The following is an 18,720-nucleotide window of genomic DNA, read 5'->3' on the forward strand; positions in this document are numbered from 1 at the left end:
AATGAACATAACATATTGTTTCAATCATATAATTAACATATCTCATTTCCAATAGAACAAATCACATATAATAATTATAAATAAATAATAATTTATATCATATAAGTATCTCTATAACAAAATAATTACTAATTTATAATGATGTTACACAGTTAATAATTTTTGTATGCTATAACGAAGTACATACACTTTGTTTTTATACGATAACGGAGATCATCTTGTAAATATTGTTAAAATGGCTATGTTGTATCGCGTCTTAAATTACTTAGGAAAAAATATATTATCGATAGGACAAAATAGAAATATATCATTATCTCCAACAACGCGGATTAAGGAAAGTGAGTATGATTATATTTATTAAGGTATAACATCATTTATTGCTTAACTTGATGTTCCTAACCTATAATTTTGAATTTACTTAGTCATAGAAAAGAAAGAAGGAAAGACATTAACTATTGAAGCCGTGATTAAACCAGACCCATATGAAGAGCGGTTCTTAAAACCTAAAAACGGGGCATGTCCTATTTGTTCTTCTGGTCTTGACATTAAACATACAGTAAGAGTTTGATATCTTGTCGTATTACGACCTTCCTTGTCTCTGGATAATTAAACTGATTCTTTTAGGATGTACTTATCCTAAATCAATTTGTTAGATCAGATGGATGCATATTACCACGTAGAGTTACAGGTCTTTGCGAGGTGCAACAAAAGAGAATTAGTTCATTGATCATAATGGCTCAATATGCAGGTTGGTAGATTAATCATAGCAATGCAATTTCCTATCTACAGTAAATAAACTGATACACTTATGCTTAGGATTAATGCAAAGGAGAGCTCCTGGAGGTGGTTTACTTCATCCTTTACAAAGAAGGAAATGGAAAAAATTTAATAGCTACTACTGTGAAAGAACTATTAAAGCTAGATATAAGTAATAGTTTACAAACAGTATAATAAATGATTGAACAATATTATAGTATTTTGAATGATTTAGTTTTATTTTCAATATCTAAATAAATCCCAAAATCATAATAATTCTCCACGTGATTCTACTTTGCCCTTAATTTCGAATGTACAAAGACGTGTAGGTTAGAAATCATGTTCACACCTTGGCTGATAAAACGCCCATGGTGTATCAAGTTTCAAAAAAGATATGTGTCAAAAGGCAAAACAATCGTAAAAAATGAACATGGAGAACAGGAAATCACGAAAATTCGGAACATCGGAATTTTGGCACACATCGATGCTGGTTCGTTTATGCTGTGCTTTTTATAGATAACCTATACAAATTTTTATTTTAATGAATTTACAATATTGACGATGGTTTTTTAGGCAAAACCACTACCACAGAAAGAATGTTATACTATTCTGGTCTCATTAAACATATGGGAGAGGTTCACCATGGGAATACGGTAACAGATTATATGGATCAAGAACGTCAGCGCGGTATAACCATTACTTCTGCAGCAGTGACATTTCAATGGAAAAACTACCGTATTAATTTAATCGATACTCCAGGACACATTGACTTCACTATGGAAGTGGAGCAAACCTTAAAAGTATTAGATGGAGTAGTAGTCATATTAGATGGAAGTGCAGGTGTTGAAGCTCAGACATTAACAGTCTGCAGACAAGCTGACAGATATGATATTCCTAGAATTATTTATGTAAATAAGATGGACAGGGCAGATGCTAATTTTGATAGTAGTTTAAAATCTATTGAGTCCAAGTTAGACACAGAAGTATTACCTACGCAATTCCCAATTAAAGAGAAAGGAAATTTAGAAGGAATCGTGGATGTTATTACTTTAGAAAAATTGATCTTTACAAAGAAAGATATGGGTATGAAATATTCAAGAGTAAAATTATCTGAGAATGAAGATACAACTTTATGGGAGATGGCAAATGAAAAACGTAGAAGCTTAGTAGATAAATTATCCAACATGGATGATGAATTAGCTAACATAATAATAGAACAGGAATCTTTGGATGCAGTAACTCCACAAATGTTAATTGATTCCTTGCACAGATCAACTATCAGTAGAAAAGGTGTTCCTGTGCTCTTAGGTAGTTCTTATAAAAATATTGGAGTTCAACCTTTAATGGATAGCGTTCTCTTGTATTTACCATCACCCAATAAAACTAAATCTTCTGCGTATTACCGTTGTTTTAGTGACAAAGTTTGCGCCAGGGCATTTAAAATCGTCCACGATAAGCAAAAAGGACCAATTACATTTTTTCGAATTTATAGCGGCAGTTTAAAAAAAGGCATGAAGCTATATAACGTCCGCAAAGAAGAAAAGGAACTCGTAGGAAAATTGTATATCGCGTACGCTGACGAGTACCAAGAAATACCGAACATCACATGTGGCAATATTGCAGCAATAACGGGATTAAAAAGTACAACAGCTGGAGATTTAGTAACGACCGATCGAACAACGATAGAACAAGCAGAAAAGAAACTAAGGACAGAGAAAGGTGTTACACCGGAAGATGTAGAGAAAGTATTTGACAACAATATTAGGACGTTAGAGCCAGTTTTTTTTTGTTCAATTGAGGCGCCATCGTTATCTACACAAACACTTTTAGAGAAGGCTCTTCAGGAACTCGAAAGAGAAGATCCAAGTTTAAGAGTAACTCAAAATGAAGAAACTGGTCAGATCGTGCTTGGAGGAATGGGTGAACTGCATTTAGAAATTATCAAAGAAAGAATTAGAACCGAATATAAGGTCGATGCTGATTTAGGTCCTTTGCAAATTTCCTATAGAGAAACTATAAAGGAACCTATTTTAGATACCTTTTCGACTGAATATAAGATAGGAAGCGCTAATTTAAAAGTTACAATAATCATGTCGTTGATACCGAACTATCAAGGAAAGGAGACTTTATTATTAGATAAATCACAGAATTATGCTAATGGCTTAAATGCTATACCGGCACATATAATGAAGGCAGTGAGGAATAGTGTTAAATCAATTCTTTTACACGGGCCGAAATTAAGTTATCCGGTCGTAAATATGGGCGTTAAATTGCATAGTTTAGAATATGAGTCTGGTACCACGACATCGTTAATCAGTGCTGCTGTTTCTCAGTGTATTCGACAGGTAAAAGTATTCTTATGATTTTTATTTTTCTTACATACACATAAGATATAATAAAGGAAATAATCTAAGCTGTAAATGGCGGGAAAACATTATAGGGTACATGAAATAGGAGCTTTGATACTCTATCGCCATTTATGAGTCTAACTACAGAAGTACCAATCATAAATGGAAGAAACAACATTCTATTTCTATTAAATTATTTAATATTACATTAATTGACAATTAATTGATAACCGTATCGCTTTCGTTACGTTTAATCATCTCAATGCTTTTTTTTGGCAATCCTAAATTTCTTTCCTTCGCAGATTTTAATTCAGATAATAGAAGCAGAGATTTCGGTTTACGTTCCAACATCGTTCTCTTTGTATTTTGTTCGGACAAACCGTTGTTAGGCAATGATTCTTCCTGAGGGAAAAAGTATCTGTGTTTCCAATTATCCCGTATAATTTTTAAAACATTAGTCTCTTTACGTTTGTCCTCGTTGCATATATAGGTCTCTGTAAACGTCCGAAGAACGCCAATTTTCTTCAATGTATCTTCAGATATACCAATGTTGAAGGATTTCTGTTTTGAGGTTAAGGTTGGAAAAGCATACGGTTTTAATGTAGTGTTCTGTTTTAATTCTGAGACACGTGGAAGTCTCATGGACTGCCTGTCAAAAAATTCATTAATTAATATGTCTGTTTTAATCTGTAAATTTCTCAGAAAATCCTCGTCAGTTATTTTCCGTAGATTAGAATTCTTTGCACTACTAGTTTCTCCGCTACTTAAATTATCAGCACTGAAGTGCTTTGAGATCCTGATATTGTTGTTTCCTTTGACTCGATTCTTTGTTCTTTTTGAGTTAGTTTGAGTAGATCTTTCTACACTTCTTATGCCCCACTTCAACATATAAGAATCCAAGAACTTGTGGTATAATTTAGGGCAAATTTCTTGGTCTTCGTAGTGCTTATCTATAAAGTATACTCTGCGCAAACGACAATTACCGCAAATTTGAATCCTCTGAGTTATAGCGTATTGTTGCTTGAAGGCAGTTTGCGTTAGACTCGATAGGTCCAATTCTAATTTATTCCAACCGGTCTCAAATTTTACTTTGACGCGACAAATGACACCCTTGGAGTTTTGTTTTTCTGACTCCGCGTTCGTGAATTGAAAATGATGCTGGCAATTTTGGTTATCTGCCACCTGGTTTAATGCATACGCTTTTGTATCAATAGATATTATGTTATAGGTTCTTCACTATTTTGTTTAGGCAACTTTTAATTTTTATTTGCCAAATTAAATTAAGCCTTTATGGGATTATATCAAATTACAGTAGAGAATTTACTTGTATTAATTCAATATACATATGTTAATGTAGACACCTGATTACAAAAACATCTTTAAAAAATTAATTATTAAAATACTAGTTGAGATAAAATGTTGAGCGTTGTTCGGACCACAAAATAATCGACTACTTATTAGTATTAGAAGGAGTTTATGAAAGATAAAGAATTTATCGTTAATATGAGATTATACTCAGAACATTCCACAATTACCTGCACTTGCAGACGACAATGGAGATTTAGGTTCTTTATAACCACAACTAAAACTGGTAATTCGATATTGAGGAATTGGGAGGAATCAGAGGGACAAATGATGGAGGTGCCATATCCATGGGGTTGTTCGAAGTCCTGTATCTCGATAACCTGTGCATCATTTACCATAAAATTAACTTAAAATTCAATGCTCAGCTAAATAAACTTGAATGATGTTCATTGAACGTAACCTACATTTTCTAATAAATCTGAATCTAAGATTTTACGAATACGACCCGATTGAGATTGCTGCTTGCTCCAATACTCTAAGGGTTTGTCACTGATACTATACAAGAGAGACACATATCCATCAACCATGAAATTACGAAATTATTTCACGAAAATGTGAAGTATTTATGTGACTTTGTTACTTTAGGATTTACATCTTTTCGTTCTCGTTTGTTTTCTTGCAGCGTATTTCAATATAATGGCTGTTCATTTGGAATTATGTTTTTTTTTTTTTTTTTTTTTAAAGTTGACGCAGTTGATAAAGAGAACAATCGTTTGAGATATTTCTAGCGTTGACAATAGAAATAATGATTGCATTAACGATAGAAACAAGGATTTTCTCATCAAGTGAAAAAATATGGTATTAAATTTGATAAGGATAGTTTAAAAAGAGGGAACAATAGAATAAACAATATCTTTTATTGGAAGAATAATTCATTGAAAAAATACGAAATATTTTCTGTAGCGAAGCTTAATTAAGTCACTGTTATTTTTACTTATTTGGAATTTAATTATATTGATGTATTGATATATTGGAAACTATACTGTAACTATATTGGAATGTAGCTACATATATTGAGATAAGTGACTTATAAAATATTTATAAATATAAGTAATGTATAAGTAATCTATAAAAATAATTCCGACTAAAAATAACCAGGTTCTCTAGAAAATGTTTTGCAACATCTTTAACGTTTACAATCTGAGTCCTAGATTTTTTGATTGCTTGACAATTTCTGATTTGTCAAAGAGTCTCAGATGCTTGAAATAATTTAAGTACATCTCTTGAACATTTCCTGGAGCCTTTATATTACTTAGAGCTCTTAAATTCCTCCTTAAATGGCTTGAAATACTTTAAAATCTTTCTAAATCTTCCTCTGAAACTGTGAGTAAATTACTCACGACCCTTATTTTTCTAAAAGCTCTTTCCTCTTTACTTATCGTTCTCTGTATGTATTTCAGTTGATGAAGAATGTTGGAATTACACTTCTAGAACCTGTAATGCGAGTCGAAATTGTGGTGCCTGAGCAATATTTAAGTGCCATCATGAAAGACCTGCCGAAAAGACGTGCAGAAATAAAATATATCGATGCCTATAAACAAAACAAGGTAATGTATCTTTTTTCCTTTAAGGCAATAGTAAAATTGAGGCCAGAGAGACTAATGTAACTTAAATGATGAACACAGGTGGTTCACTGCCTTGTTCCATTAGTCGAGTTACTAGGATACTCAAAAGCAGTGAGAATAATCTCATCAGGGCATGCAACGTTCTCGTTAGAATTTGACCATTACGAAGTAATGGATTCGACGAGCGAAGCAGAAGCGATTAAAAGAGTTACTGGATTCTATTAGAAAATTTGGAAAATTCTATTAGAAAAACGTGAAATAAAAAAGGTATCTTTCTCAGCATACAATATGCAATATTATTTATATCAAATATTTGTTGTATTTTAAGATATTAGTGATTTAATTGTACAAAGATAGAAATTAAATCGATATAAAAATTATTTTCAACTTACTTATGGATTAAGATCAGGGTTTACGAGAAAAGAGCAGTCGTATGTGCGAATTTGTCAAGACTTTTACATCTAAAGTGAAGTAAACAGTACGATACACAAAAATTAAAACACATTGTTATTATTCTTGGACAAAATTACATATTCGATTGTTCCTTTATTCGGTCGCTCTAATCAAAATATATTGCAGCATTTATCGGTGATGCATTACAATCTTTTTTTTATTATTTACGTTCATCTATCGCGGCCGCCGATCACGTGGCTGAAATCGAGCAACTCGTAAAACGATTTCTTTCTCTAAGAATACATATATACACATGCGTAGTTATATATAATAACAAAAAAAAGGATGGAAAGAAAACAATAAAGAATAAAGTAATAGAAAGAAAAAAGTCTTATCGAAATAACACCGGCCAGCCTCGTAAACAGCAGCCGCGTATAAATATATTAATATTGCTTAAAGATCATGCAAAAATGTCATACATAGTAAAATATATGTATGTATATATATTATATGTATGGAGGGATTACATTTATAGGGTGAGAGACTTGCAAACACGTCAGTTGCACATAAAAATGTTCCATTAATACGCGTAACCGCAAGTGGTTTCGATGCGGTCCTTATTTATTGGAAATACGAGGCACATAACATTCACCAAATTTTTAATAAAAAATATATATGTGTATACATACATACATACACATATATCATTTCCTCATCGAGCCGCTAGTTCGTTAACCTTGAATTGTGCTATATATACATGATGTGAAAAATCATGAGCGCAATCAAAAATGGCCATCGTATACGCGTCCTCCTTAATCTAAGTAATGGTTTTGAGCGCTAAAATCGAACGTTTTAAATTCCTAAACAACGCTATACCTCTTCGGTCGATGTTACGTAATTGGTAAAAAATAAATTTTTCGCCGGGCTACGACGAAAATCTCTTACAAAGAAAAAAAAACAGAAAAAGAAATTGTTGCAGTATTACAATGCATGGTTTGCATAATTCTAATTCGTCTGTGTAAAAACGTTCGCAAAAGTTAAATACAATTACGTATAATGTATTATAATATATATCACTAGACACACTCGCGTGTCAATCATAATTCATTAAATGATGCAAAAAGATACTTTGCTTCTTCTTTCAAAAGTTCACGCGGTTTATGCGTTCTTAAAGCGCTACTAACAAGGAAAATCTCATTCTTTTCCTTCTTCTTTTTTTATTCTTTTTCCTTTTTATTAGCCTCAAAGACAATTTTACCAAAGTTCTTACAGAGATGGAAATGTGTTCGACAAGCTTACTTTACGATGCGTGAATCCATAACAGAAACGCAAATACTGAATTTCACGATGTGTGGTTCTAGTAGAAAATCTTCTTCGTATAAAAGTTACCAGAATCTCACAACATCATCTCATAAAATCATCTCATTCGGGATCATCCTCGTTCGATCCGTAATCGAGGTCGTCTTGGCGTCACAAACTCACTAGCTTCGGCGGATTTGCATCCGGAGAGCTGAGATCGACGGCGGACAGATTGTTTCTTTGCTGTGTCGAGCAAGAAGGTATCAATGGTGTTGAAACTGGAGTAAGGCCGGTCCCGCCTTCCATCAACGACTCGAAATTAAACGCTATGCCGCTAGTTGGCGTGGTGATCGGCATCCCCGCTACGTCCAACGATGGTTTCATGAACGATGGTGTTTCGACTGTCTTAAATGTAAGCGTGTTCGGTCTTTCTTTTGGTTCGCTGAAAATCGACAGGGAATTTGGTCGATTGTTATTGTCGAAGCCAACCGGCAAAGAGTTCGGTCTATTCGGTCTCGTTGCGACGTTCACCGACTCGCGCTTCGTGCTTTCAGCTGCGGCGGCGGCTGCAGCTGCAGCCGCAGCGGCGAATTGGTCCTCCGTCGGAAGCTCTGGCTTTATCACGGGTTTCACATCTGGAGGAGATGCTGAACGAAGACGACAGACCGCTCTATGAGCTTCTAGGATAAATTCTAGTTCATCCTTCGCCTGCTGCAGCTGCTGAATCTCTTCTTGCAAGCTTTGTTTCTTCTGCTCCAAACCCTCAGTCTCCTGTCAAATGAATTCGTCAAATTTTATTCGTGTTTCATTTTTCAACTTAATATTTGAATTACATTAGCACATACAGTGTATATTATAGTCTATCTTGCATATATGAACTTTTATTTCAAGCCACTGATACTTCCAATCCACGTAAAATAAGTGACAATGTATGCCACCGATTGTACACACGTACATATCTTGAATTAAGAATTGTACAAAAACAGTGGAGCAGTCAATAAATTAATATTCTTTTTTTCCACTTTAGAATATTTCTTTCTTTCATTAGGAAATCTAATTACAGAAAAAATAGCAATTGTAATTTCGCAAATATGGAATGGGATGATATGATAACCTTGCTGTTCTTTTCCCTTCCTCGTATTTGCATCTCTTCAGATATCTTCTGAAGATATCTATCTATCTTGAAATATATATTCTTTATTCATGAAACTCATATACAAAAGACAATAAGATTACTACCCTTGAATTCAATATTGAAATCAATTACTTATAAAGTATCTATATTTTAACGATATCTATTGAGATATAACATCTATTTCAGAGGGGAACAGCAGGATTAAATTCAGAACAGATTTCATCAATTACATACTTCTAACAGGGCATTGGTATGATCCATCCTCCGCTTGCGACATCTAGCTGCTGCCATCTTATTTCTTTCTCTGCGGATCTGTCTTCGTTCTTCCTCCTCGGGGGTCATCCCGATCGTTCTGGTAGGCCTTCTGCCACCCATATTGCGTCTGGTTGGCTGTTGTGGCTGTGTCTGTTGACTGTCCACGAGGATGGTATTGGCGGCCACAGGGGCGGCAACGGTGGTGGTAACAACGTGATGCGCCGCCGTGTTTTGCGTTTGTGCCGGCGTGGGTTGCGAAGGTTCCACTAACGGTGGCACGAACCCTGCTTCGCGACTGTGCGACGCTGACTCGCTGGTCAGCTCTAGAAATGTTTGCTCGATGCTCCGGAGCGTCGTTGGCGTCAACGTCGGCGTCGTCCGCGTCGGCACTCCACTATGCAGTCCGTCCAGAGAAACAAGCTGCAACAATAAAAGATTTCAACACATTAATATGATGTCACATGATTATTATTTTAATTCAAAGTACATGCTTTTCAAACATTTTCTCAATGGATAAAACAGTGCAACGATTTCTTTCTGGCTGTATTTTTATTTAATTATTAAAGAGAATACATAACTTACACCTTAGTTAGAAGCTAGATTAAAAAGTATTTTAAACTTTCGTTATCATTACGACTTTTGAGTTATCCTCAGTACATTTCAATATTTGTTGCACCAAAAATAGCACTACGCTTGCCTAAACCGCAGAAAAATATGCTTATTAAGTACATTTTAAACATTAGTCCTCGTTATTGTGTAGAATCAGCATAAAACGTGTAAAAATAACGACTAATGTAATATATTGGTTTTCAGTGACGGCAATGATAGCACACTTATACACACACATATATACATACACGAGTTTAGGTGAGAGACGAGCGACTGGTGCGCAACTCGATGACCATGCAACACAGAGCATAAAACGCGAGTTTGCCAGGTGCGGATAGATAACAAAACAGTTAGGAAACCGATGTTTTTCGTCTGCGGAACGCGATTGCCTTTCAAACGAATTGCGCGTTAGATCACCGCTCGTTTATTGCTCGGCGAGATATAAAAGAAGTTCGTCGGTCATATTATCGACGAAGTGCTGTTAGGCAATGAAACCGATTCCAATAACCGCTTTCGTTCCATGGAAAAAGAGGACGTTGCGCAATAACCGTAAGAAGAAAAAGGGAGAAGGAAAAATACGGGGAGAACGAAAGAACGGTAACGGAAAGGTACGCGATATGTACTTCCATCAACGTTATCATTTCTCGCTTTTCGCTTTGATATCGCGAACCAACGTTAATGCAACGAGATGTTTCAGATAAAAATATCCATGATCCAATAGTCGATAAGCTATCGGCGCGAACTAGATCGCATCTGGGGGCTGCTCGTTTCAAGGTACGCAAGTACACATGTTTATCGTTCGGTATCATCATCGCTAAAATTACAACGAATTATCGCGATGTTCCTAATAATTATCCACCAAGATCGGTCTCCGCCCTTCTCCATAATCTTCGATCTTGAATTCTATTTACATGTTCCGATCTTGGTTACCTTGCGTTCGAAAATAGCAGTGGCGGGCCTTTTAAAAGTTACATCGATTTAATGGCCTTACGTGATAGTCAACCGTAATTTTAATACGACTCTCGTAACATACGATATTAACAATAGGTGATGTTAATCTCTCGGCATTAAGTATGAACACGTGCGCAGAATACGTTATGAATGTGTGTGTGTGTGTGTATGTGTGTGGTATAGTATCGTCTGGGTGGTACTATCGTCGAGAACGTACCACCTGTCGTATCGTCTGTTCTTCCGTCCACGCGATGAAATCGAAACCATCGATTTAGCTATCGAAAAACCAATTGGTTTATTCCGCGATACGAACCAAAACAGTCGCCCGCGGAAACAATTGGTCGACTGGATGGATTTCATCGACGTTATAAAAGTGTGTATGTCTCCAACTACGGACGATATTAATGACTTGGCTCGAATCGCAGCTCACGTAGCGACAACCTCGCGTTCGCCATCGCGTCGACCAATCGGCAGACGGGGACACGCGCGCGACGTATTATACCCGACGCACACGTTTCCCAGAAAGCACAAAAGGACGCAGGAAGGAGAAGAATCGCGACCTTCAGTCTCATAAGGAGACGAGAGACAACGACACCAAACAGCCGAGGTCTATCATTTCTAAAATTACGAGTCGTACTGATCGTTAACGAAGGCCGATTCGCGCGGGATAGATAGCGCACGTCAGAGGAATTGAATGTTTCCCAGAGTTCAAGCATCATTGGACAGGAATTGCACATCGAGATTCTTCAAATGGAAAGATCGTGATAGATCATCGATGACATCTCGCTTCTAATCTCGTAATTAACTCAATGTCGCGCTCCTCCATATTTTATCTCTCATTCTTTTTTGCTTCTCGCTAGGTAAAGCAAAAAGAAGTTCGCTGAACTTTAAAGACAGGTTATAAAAGTTCAAGTTACAACGGTGTCATCTTTTAAGTGACATTACCAACGTAATACGTTTCTACGTTAATTTCCACAGTTGAACAACCTTTTGGCGTTAATAGAAATAAGAACCAAGATCACTAACCTTGCACCTATCTATATAGCTTTCGAAATGTATATGTATTCTAAATTGTGTGCTATTGTCTATCAGTTCATTAGCACTTGTCAAAATGCAAATATGCTTTGTGAATCATATTTGAAGAAGCTGGCTTAGAACTCCTCCACTTTTGTGTGAGAATTTATTATGCATGTATTTATAACATGATTACGATTCATAATCGCGGGGCTACCACGCTGCCGCGTGTGTCATCGCTAAAATTACTTAGCATACCAACGGGTAGCGACTTTAACAGAAGAGTAATCACCCACCCACAAGATTCACCCACCTATCCGTTCCCTGTTCGCGCGTAAACTTGTGGAATGCTCGGAGCGATAAACTTAGGCGTTACAAAATCGTTTTCGCGCGTCACACTGTTCTGGAATTTCAGTTTTCACATGCTATCCCTTTATATATCTACGAAAACCACGTCTTTTCATAGATTTTAAAACCATTCTTTTATTCACAAATTGGATAATCTTCTAAATCTCTTCTTTAAATATTCTTCCGTTATTTTATGTATAAAAAGTTAGGTTAGACGGGGTTAATTCATCGTCTCGACCTTCGTACGAGTTTGTAATTTGCTGTAAGCTGTGGCTGATGCGTGCATGCGCATAAATCAGATGATATATGCACTTGGAAGCTGTCACGTATACATACGTACTCTGTATGATTTTTCGATTTGGCACGATCTGAAATTTACAGCCCTGACCATTTCGAGAAAAAGCAGTTCCGTTATAAACTGTAGTTATTGAAAGCTTGATAAATTTAGAGGGATTTACCAGCGTGAAAATTTATCAGTCGTTATTTACTTCTTATAAGCTATAACTGTGGTTTTTTCTTTATCAGATTGAAAAAGAGACACAAAGGTGTGGCCCTCACCGTGTCACATTTACCCTTTAAAGGAAAGAAAAGGAAACCGATATACTCAATTTCGTTTATCTAGGAAACACAAAAAGCGACATCCATTTGTTTGCACTGGAGGATTATCGAATTTACCATCTTGAGTCGACTTGTATTTATCCGTTGCGAAAGCGATAAAATGATACTACAATTCTTGTTACATTTAATTCCTATTACTTAATCATCAACTACTCATAAAAGTATTAAACATTTATGAAAATTTTGTATGACATATGAGAAGATACAAGTATCATGATCACATTGATAAAGTTTGAAACAAATATGAAGATGTATATAGAAGTTACAAGATATTTGTTGTACACATACACTTGTGAAATTATTTAAGCAATCAATTGTCCATTACTGAGTCCACCTTTATAACTTACTACCGGAAAATTAATTTTTATGCCATGAAACATAGAATTTTGATGGAACAAAAAGAAATGACTGAGGATATTAGAAAAAGAAAATATAAATTTGGGAGGCTGAAATTCAACGAATGAATGAAGGTTAATAAAAGGAAATGCTCGCGCTATCAGTTTTTTTAACGGTCACGAGACTGCGATTATTACCACGGCCACGGCACATTCGTTAACCGACGGGCCGTTCACCTTACCGTGCATCGTCAGTTTGAATATGTCAGACGATATGTGGCGCTGGTGGATGAACTCTGTATCATTTTGTCAGACGTGTCTGTGCAGGTTCAAGTCAACGGCTGCCCGAAGATCGCGTCATGACATGCTTTCGATCGACAACACCGTTCATCATACTTGTGTTTATTCTACCCAAATATCTATCATAAGATAATAATAATTCATACTAATATTAAAATAAATCCAAAAAGGTAAAAGATAAATAAAGAAGTTTTTAAGAAAATTTATATAAATGTCAAACGTTTTGTTTATTAATCATTTTTTTAGGTTAGAACAAAATTATATAAAACTGAGAGTCCTAAGAATCGTATTTTTTATGCGGTAGTTATAGTTACTGGAATATATTGTCCCGCATTAACATGTTGCAACGGCAAAATGTATACATATATGCATTGTTTCTAGAAATAGCTGTCTACTCTCGATTCTAGTATCTACCGCATCGTGCATCGTTAATCCAATCGCGATGAGAGGTATGCAGAAACATTGATCGCCGCGGTACGTGTTTTTTTCCACGAGGCAACAAATATTGTAATAAATCAGGCTTTCCATTTTTTACTGACTAGACGTTTATGGTAAATAGATAGATATTTGCTTCGCAAATTATCATCGTGTAACTACATCATAGATAGGCTTACTATACTGAAAACTAATATTCACTAATATTCAACAAGCATACGTACGTATTTAACTTTGCTGCGTTCTTTTGCTTACCTACAATCCAACTGTATTCATTTGAGTAATGATAAAAAATATTACATATATGAATAAAATATGAATGAATGATTATCGTATTCTTTTTAAAACATTATAAATCTTTATTGTTTGTTAAAATGAGAGGAAAAATGAAACATAAAAATTCAAGAATCGCATTAGAGTTAATATGAACACAATATCTATGGAGTAAGAAATGTTTTACAAGACAATACACAATTATTGACATGCATCTCTACGAGGACAGCATTTCAATTATCGCCGCGAGATTGTGATTTTGAAATCAATCAAGCAGCAAGGTCATGCAAACGCAGCAGACGATAACAAAAAATCAAGATAGTAGAGAAACGGATATAATGGTCGGCAAATGTCAACCCCAATGACACCCTCGTAACGAAATACACAGAAATATTTGACGCAGATGCACAATGTGGCTTTTTTTCGATGTCGCCGTTGGTATGCAGTACGTCTTCCGTTTTGTGATGTAGTCGTTCTCTCTCTCTCTCTCTCTTTTTTCGTTGTGCTCGACACCAAAGACAAGAGAGAGAAGGAGAGAAAGAGAGAGAAGGAGAGAGAGAGAGAGAGAGAGAGAAAACTCGCAACGAACATAGTGCGTTCGCGCGCGCGACATAACGTAGCAACACACACGACCACTCTTTCTATAAATAGATGCGTTTGCTGTTTTAATCTGCCCTGGGCCCGCGTTACGAGCGGACAAAGGGCGATATCAGCAACCAGAAAATCATTGCGAAACGTACCGCAGTCAGATATTGGCGCAACATTTTCTTAGACAAGGAAAAGATAGTAAAATAGAGAAAAGATTAATTAGAAAGAGATAGATGATGAATTAGTGAACCACCACGGCTCTCCAGGCATTGGGCATGCGCATCGTAACTTTACATCGCGGAAAATAGATTGAAACAAATTCACTTTGAATATAAGGGAGCGATACAATAATTGTAATTGGATATATGAATCATTTAGTGAGGTAATGCACAAGACTCGTATAAATATAACATTGTTGGAACATATAAAGTATCTAACATATTGTATTGTTAAGATATGATAATTATACTATTGGAATAATATGTACATTACAGAAAATGTATAAAAATTATTTACTATAATAAATTACTTTAGAAGTCTACTAGAGATACAAGGAAATTTTCATGACTTAAAAAAATAGTTTATCATAATATTATAGATACTTCAGTTTCGTCAAACTTCAGAAAAATTAATAAACCGGCAAAAAATTGTCAAACGATAAAACTTCAGCATTGTTCAGTGTCCGAATGGTAGATGAGAGAACTGAATATCGGGAAATGTATCTGACAGTAGTGTGTGTACGATATTGGTTAAGTTTTTTACAAGACATAATATTCGCGCCACGTCTTGAGCATCGAGGTTACTTTTTTCAACCGGCTGTTTTTCTCAAAGGCACGTGGTATAGTTTCAGCGGTTTTTACGGGTACGTAAAAATATTCATTCCGCGGTTTCATGCGCAACCTGACCATTCGTTTACGATCTGTTTGTTTCATCGAAGCCGGTGGAACTTCCAATCGTTATTGCACAATGTTGCACAATCTCTGCTCGTCCGCATTGCAATAATGGTCCCACATACGTTAACAGGCGGCTCGATAGTGTGGCATTCGCGTGTCGAATAGACTTTCTCCTTCAAGTTCATCCGTCGCGACCGCCATGTTGTTTCTTTTTTCGCGCATCTCTCCTTCCTTTCCCGCGTTCGTGTTCGCGTCAGAATCGCGTTCGTGCTCGCGTCAGAACCGCGCGCGCGTGCCTCGAAAGGAACGCGATGAAATGTGGATACGTTGTTCCTCGCCAATTTACAATTCTTTCCAAATTCGAGTCGACTTCACTTGGCTCGTTCGACTCGAACCATGTACCACAACGTGAATGAAACACTATTTCGGAGGCCTGCCAAGTGGTGTGTTTATTTTAGACGGTTGCTTTCGAAGCCCCTCGAGGCCTTTAGACATTAGACTGTTTTCTTCAAACAGAATGCTACTTTGTGAGAAGGAACAATGTAATCGAACGTGATCTATCCAATAACGATAGGCAGTAGACACGTTATCCTCTAGTAGATCCGTTCAAAAGCGTATTGTACCATCTTTTAAGCGATTTTCTAAATTTAGACTCGCTGCTTTCACACGCGGCCTGACCGTTCGTGAATTAAACAGACCTCTTTTTCCTCTATGCGGTTAAATACACGTGCGCTCTTATCGCGACAAGTTTCTAAACAACGAGACAACTCGTATGGTTTTAAGTCTGTCACGATATATGACTTAACTAAGTACACGATTTCAATGTTTCTAGATTTTTGTCAAGCTTCCTACTTAGAGGACACGTGGACTCGAACGCGGCAGCGACTGTTTAATGCCTGGATCTATTTACTGTTGTAGGGTAGAAGATACAGCTTTAGTTAAGTATCCGTCTCTTTCAAAATAAATCTAGCAGCTGCTTCAAGAAGTCTCGTTTAATGACACCGTCATTTGTTTGGTCGCAAACAAAAACAGCATATACTTGACAGCGCTAGATAGGTTATGTGTCTATGTTAGGTTAGGGTTAGAACCACACTAATCACTGCAAATCCTGTATCTTAGACATTGTTACTAGTTTTTCGATGAAAAAGGGTTTGCCCCCAAAACATTGAGAACAATTTTACGTCGTACAGTATGAAAGAATAAAAGTGGACGATTTTGTAAAAATCTGCAACATGTATGAGGATTACCTGCTGATAAAGCAGTTCCTGCGCGAGGATATTAGCTATGTCGACTGGATCCATGGCGGTGGCTGCCATAGTTCGTGGTATCGGTTAATTCGTTCAGTTATTCGTTTCGTCGTCGATAGAAATAAATAAATAAAATCAATAAAAAATCACGTGAGGGGAGAAGGAAAGGGAGACGTTTTTATAGGAAATACAGGAAGCGGGGTCGAAAGGAAAGTACGAGCGAACTCGTTTTCGTGGAGGGTTAACGAAAAAGAATCTAGGGGCTTAATGTAAGAAAAAAGTAATTTCAGTCGATCGTTCGTTCGTGAGAGATCGTTTGGACGTCGGTGTGCGCCTCCCCTCCCCTCAATCTCTTTCTCCCTCTGTTCTGTTTTACACTCTCGATTCTCCTCCCTCGTACACGCTCTTCTTCTCACTTCTCGAAAGAGTTCGTCACCACTGCGTCCTCCACCGACGCCTCTCTTACACTGAGCCTGCCGATGCCGTTCTGCTCTTCGTGGCCATACGCGACGAGGAAACCTAATCTAAAAATAACCTTCGAATTTCGAGTATGTGCGCTTGACAGAAAGAGACGACGAGAAAGAGAGAGCAAGAAGAGAAAAAGGTGGGAGAGATTTCCGCGCCCTTCTTTAAATTTGCAACATGCTATTGATGAGCTTTCTCGCTATTTCCCGTATGTAGGTAAATAAAAATAATTTTTCAAAAATTCAGAACGGATTAAATTAGGTTATTTTATAGATAATTTAATGAAACTATTTTCTAAGAACTTTTTTACAAACTAATTTTCAGCCAAGACTGTCAGAACTAAATGATTCGGTTGATATTGCAGTTGCCTACCAAGTTAGAGACCCGGGTTCAAATCCGCGTTGCTGGATTTTAATTTTTCCCTTTAAATATCATATTTATGTCCATAGCGTTTTATGACTCGTGAAAGTGTTCGAAGGCAAGCCTTTGGTAGTTAATGCAAGTGTGTAGCCAAAGTTTATGACCAAAGAGATAAGAAAGGGGTGCCTTTACGACTTTCTCCATTGTTCCCCGCTCGCCAACAGTGACATTCTTTCGGAATCGCGTAATGGTCCGAAGTTTCCAACTTAACGCTCCTACCGATTTATCTGTAGCCACCGCGTTCCAAAAGATTTATACTAATGCGACGAAATCTTTACTAACTGCGAAAATATCAAATATCGGCACACGCTATCTTTGAAATCGCTAATGGTCTAAGAAATTTGCATATTCGTTCTAAAAATACGAATGTTCGAATCAACTTCATTTTATGAACAAAATATCATTAGTAACATACATATAAAATTAAGATAAAATATACTGATATATTACTGATATATAAAATTAGAATAAGGTATAATCAGTAATATAAGGTTTGAAGTTAATTAATGACGTTACCAACAGACAAGTTAATACTCGTGAGCACGAAACAAATTGAAAACAGCCGTAACACCAAATACCAGCTGATACTTGAGAGCTTATTCGCAGTAGAGCAGTGGTTTTTCCCAGCGTCTCCGAAATTCCCAATTGCGCGTCCGCCTGGAGGATCTTAATTAACCCGAGTTCTAAGTTTAAACACCTGTGGAGCGTCGTTTGTCGTCGACGCCGGCCTCCCCGCGATTCGTCGTCTTGGAAAGGGGCCAAGAGGTCTCTTCGTAGAACTCTCGACCCAACCGAGAAACATTCCGATCCCGAAAACTTCACGAAAATTTCGTACCAGTTGTTTCATCGAACTAATTGATTCCTCGATTTCATAATGTAATCTCTGTTAAGTAAGATTTCCCGGAATAAGCTTTTTACTCGTTATATTGGAATTGGTTTGATGCGATAGTGAAACGCATGTTTGGACGATATTATCGTTTATCGCGCGAATCGTTTCCAGGATGTGGCTTCCTTCGTACATCGCTTCGTTAAAGATGCGTACACAGCGCCGCCATAGCCGTAGCTTTTTTCCTTTAGTTCTGAAAATACGGTTGTGCACATGGTCATT

The 18,720-nt window shown here is 36.6% G+C and overlaps 4 protein-coding genes and 1 long non-coding RNA gene across 8 annotated transcripts in view; 3 read left to right on the plus strand and 2 right to left on the minus strand.

Moving 5' to 3' along the window:
* The first annotated feature begins 97 nt into the window (after positions 1–97).
* On the plus strand, positions 98–976 carry LOC100646621 (28S ribosomal protein S18a, mitochondrial). Its single transcript, XM_003395395.4, has 4 exons — positions 98–338; positions 423–556; positions 625–748; positions 817–976. The coding sequence occupies exons 1-4, from the start codon at positions 236–238 to the stop codon at positions 930–932; spliced, it is 477 nt and encodes a 158-aa protein (XP_003395443.2). The 5' UTR covers positions 98–235; the 3' UTR covers positions 933–976.
* LOC100645001 (ribosome-releasing factor 2, mitochondrial) lies at positions 965–7,452 on the plus strand. Its single transcript, XM_012308477.2, has 4 exons — positions 965–1,246; positions 1,330–3,101; positions 5,870–6,016; positions 6,095–7,452. Exons 1-4 carry the CDS (start codon positions 1,096–1,098, stop codon positions 6,257–6,259), a joined length of 2,235 nt encoding a protein of 744 aa, XP_012163867.2. The 5' UTR covers positions 965–1,095; the 3' UTR covers positions 6,260–7,452.
* LOC105665723 lies at positions 3,109–5,081 on the minus strand. The gene is made up of 3 exons (XM_012308476.3): positions 4,874–5,081; positions 4,640–4,789; positions 3,109–4,286 (listed from the first exon to the last, which is right to left on the minus strand). The coding sequence occupies exons 1-3, from the start codon at positions 4,994–4,996 to the stop codon at positions 3,324–3,326; spliced, it is 1,236 nt and encodes a 411-aa protein (XP_012163866.2). The 5' UTR covers positions 4,997–5,081; the 3' UTR covers positions 3,109–3,323.
* The window catches only part of LOC105665724 (transcription factor kayak), a 35,096-nt gene continuing 22,900 nt past the window's right edge, over positions 6,525–18,720 (minus strand). For 3 of the 4 annotated variants that reach the window (XM_012308479.3, XM_012308478.3, XM_048405844.1), the window contains exons 2-3: positions 9,096–9,536; positions 6,525–8,497 (exon numbers count right to left, since the gene is read on the minus strand). In XM_012308479.3, coding sequence (XP_012163869.1) covers positions 7,898–8,497; positions 9,096–9,536 — 1,041 coding nt within the window. In that variant the 3' untranslated portion in view covers positions 6,525–7,897. Of the gene's footprint in view, positions 8,498–9,095; positions 9,537–16,727; positions 17,214–18,720 lie in introns of those variants that run through there. The other variant, XM_012308480.3, reaches the window with a different exon arrangement.
* Positions 10,071–13,497, plus strand: LOC125385106. Its single transcript, XR_007224075.1, has 3 exons — positions 10,071–10,333; positions 10,423–10,499; positions 12,564–13,497. It is a non-coding gene; the product is annotated as an uncharacterized LOC125385106 (long non-coding RNA).

Source organism: Bombus terrestris, chromosome 5 (genome assembly GCF_910591885.1).
Source record: "Bombus terrestris chromosome 5, iyBomTerr1.2, whole genome shotgun sequence".
In the NCBI taxonomy this organism is placed as follows: domain Eukaryota; kingdom Metazoa; phylum Arthropoda; class Insecta; order Hymenoptera; family Apidae; genus Bombus; species Bombus terrestris.

Bases quoted from the DNA above. Each gene is read 5' to 3' on its own strand.
- LOC100645001 (XM_012308477.2), top strand. From the start codon at position 1,096: ATGTTCACACCTTGGCTGATAAAACGCCCATGGTGTATCAAGTTTCAA. The intron at 1,247-1,329 runs GTTCGTTTATGC...ATGGTTTTTTAG, and splicing joins TTTGGCACACATCGATGCTG to GCAAAACCACTACCACAGAA. The intron at 3,102-5,869 runs GTAAAAGTATTC...TATGTATTTCAG, and splicing joins TTTCTCAGTGTATTCGACAG to TTGATGAAGAATGTTGGAAT.
- LOC105665723 (XM_012308476.3), bottom strand. From the start codon at position 4,996: ATGGTTGATGGATATGTGTCTCTCTTGTATAGTATCAGTGACAAACCC. The intron at 4,790-4,873 runs GTAGGTTACGTT...AATGATGCACAG, and splicing joins ATTCAGATTTATTAGAAAAT to GTTATCGAGATACAGGACTT. The intron at 4,287-4,639 runs GTAATTGTGGAA...GCATTAAACCAG, and splicing joins ATTGTCGTCTGCAAGTGCAG to GTGGCAGATAACCAAAATTG.
- LOC100646621 (XM_003395395.4), top strand. From the start codon at position 236: ATGGCTATGTTGTATCGCGTCTTAAATTACTTAGGAAAAAATATATTA. The intron at 557-624 runs GTAAGAGTTTGA...TGATTCTTTTAG, and splicing joins GTCTTGACATTAAACATACA to GATGTACTTATCCTAAATCA. The intron at 749-816 runs GTTGGTAGATTA...ACTTATGCTTAG, and splicing joins CATAATGGCTCAATATGCAG to GATTAATGCAAAGGAGAGCT.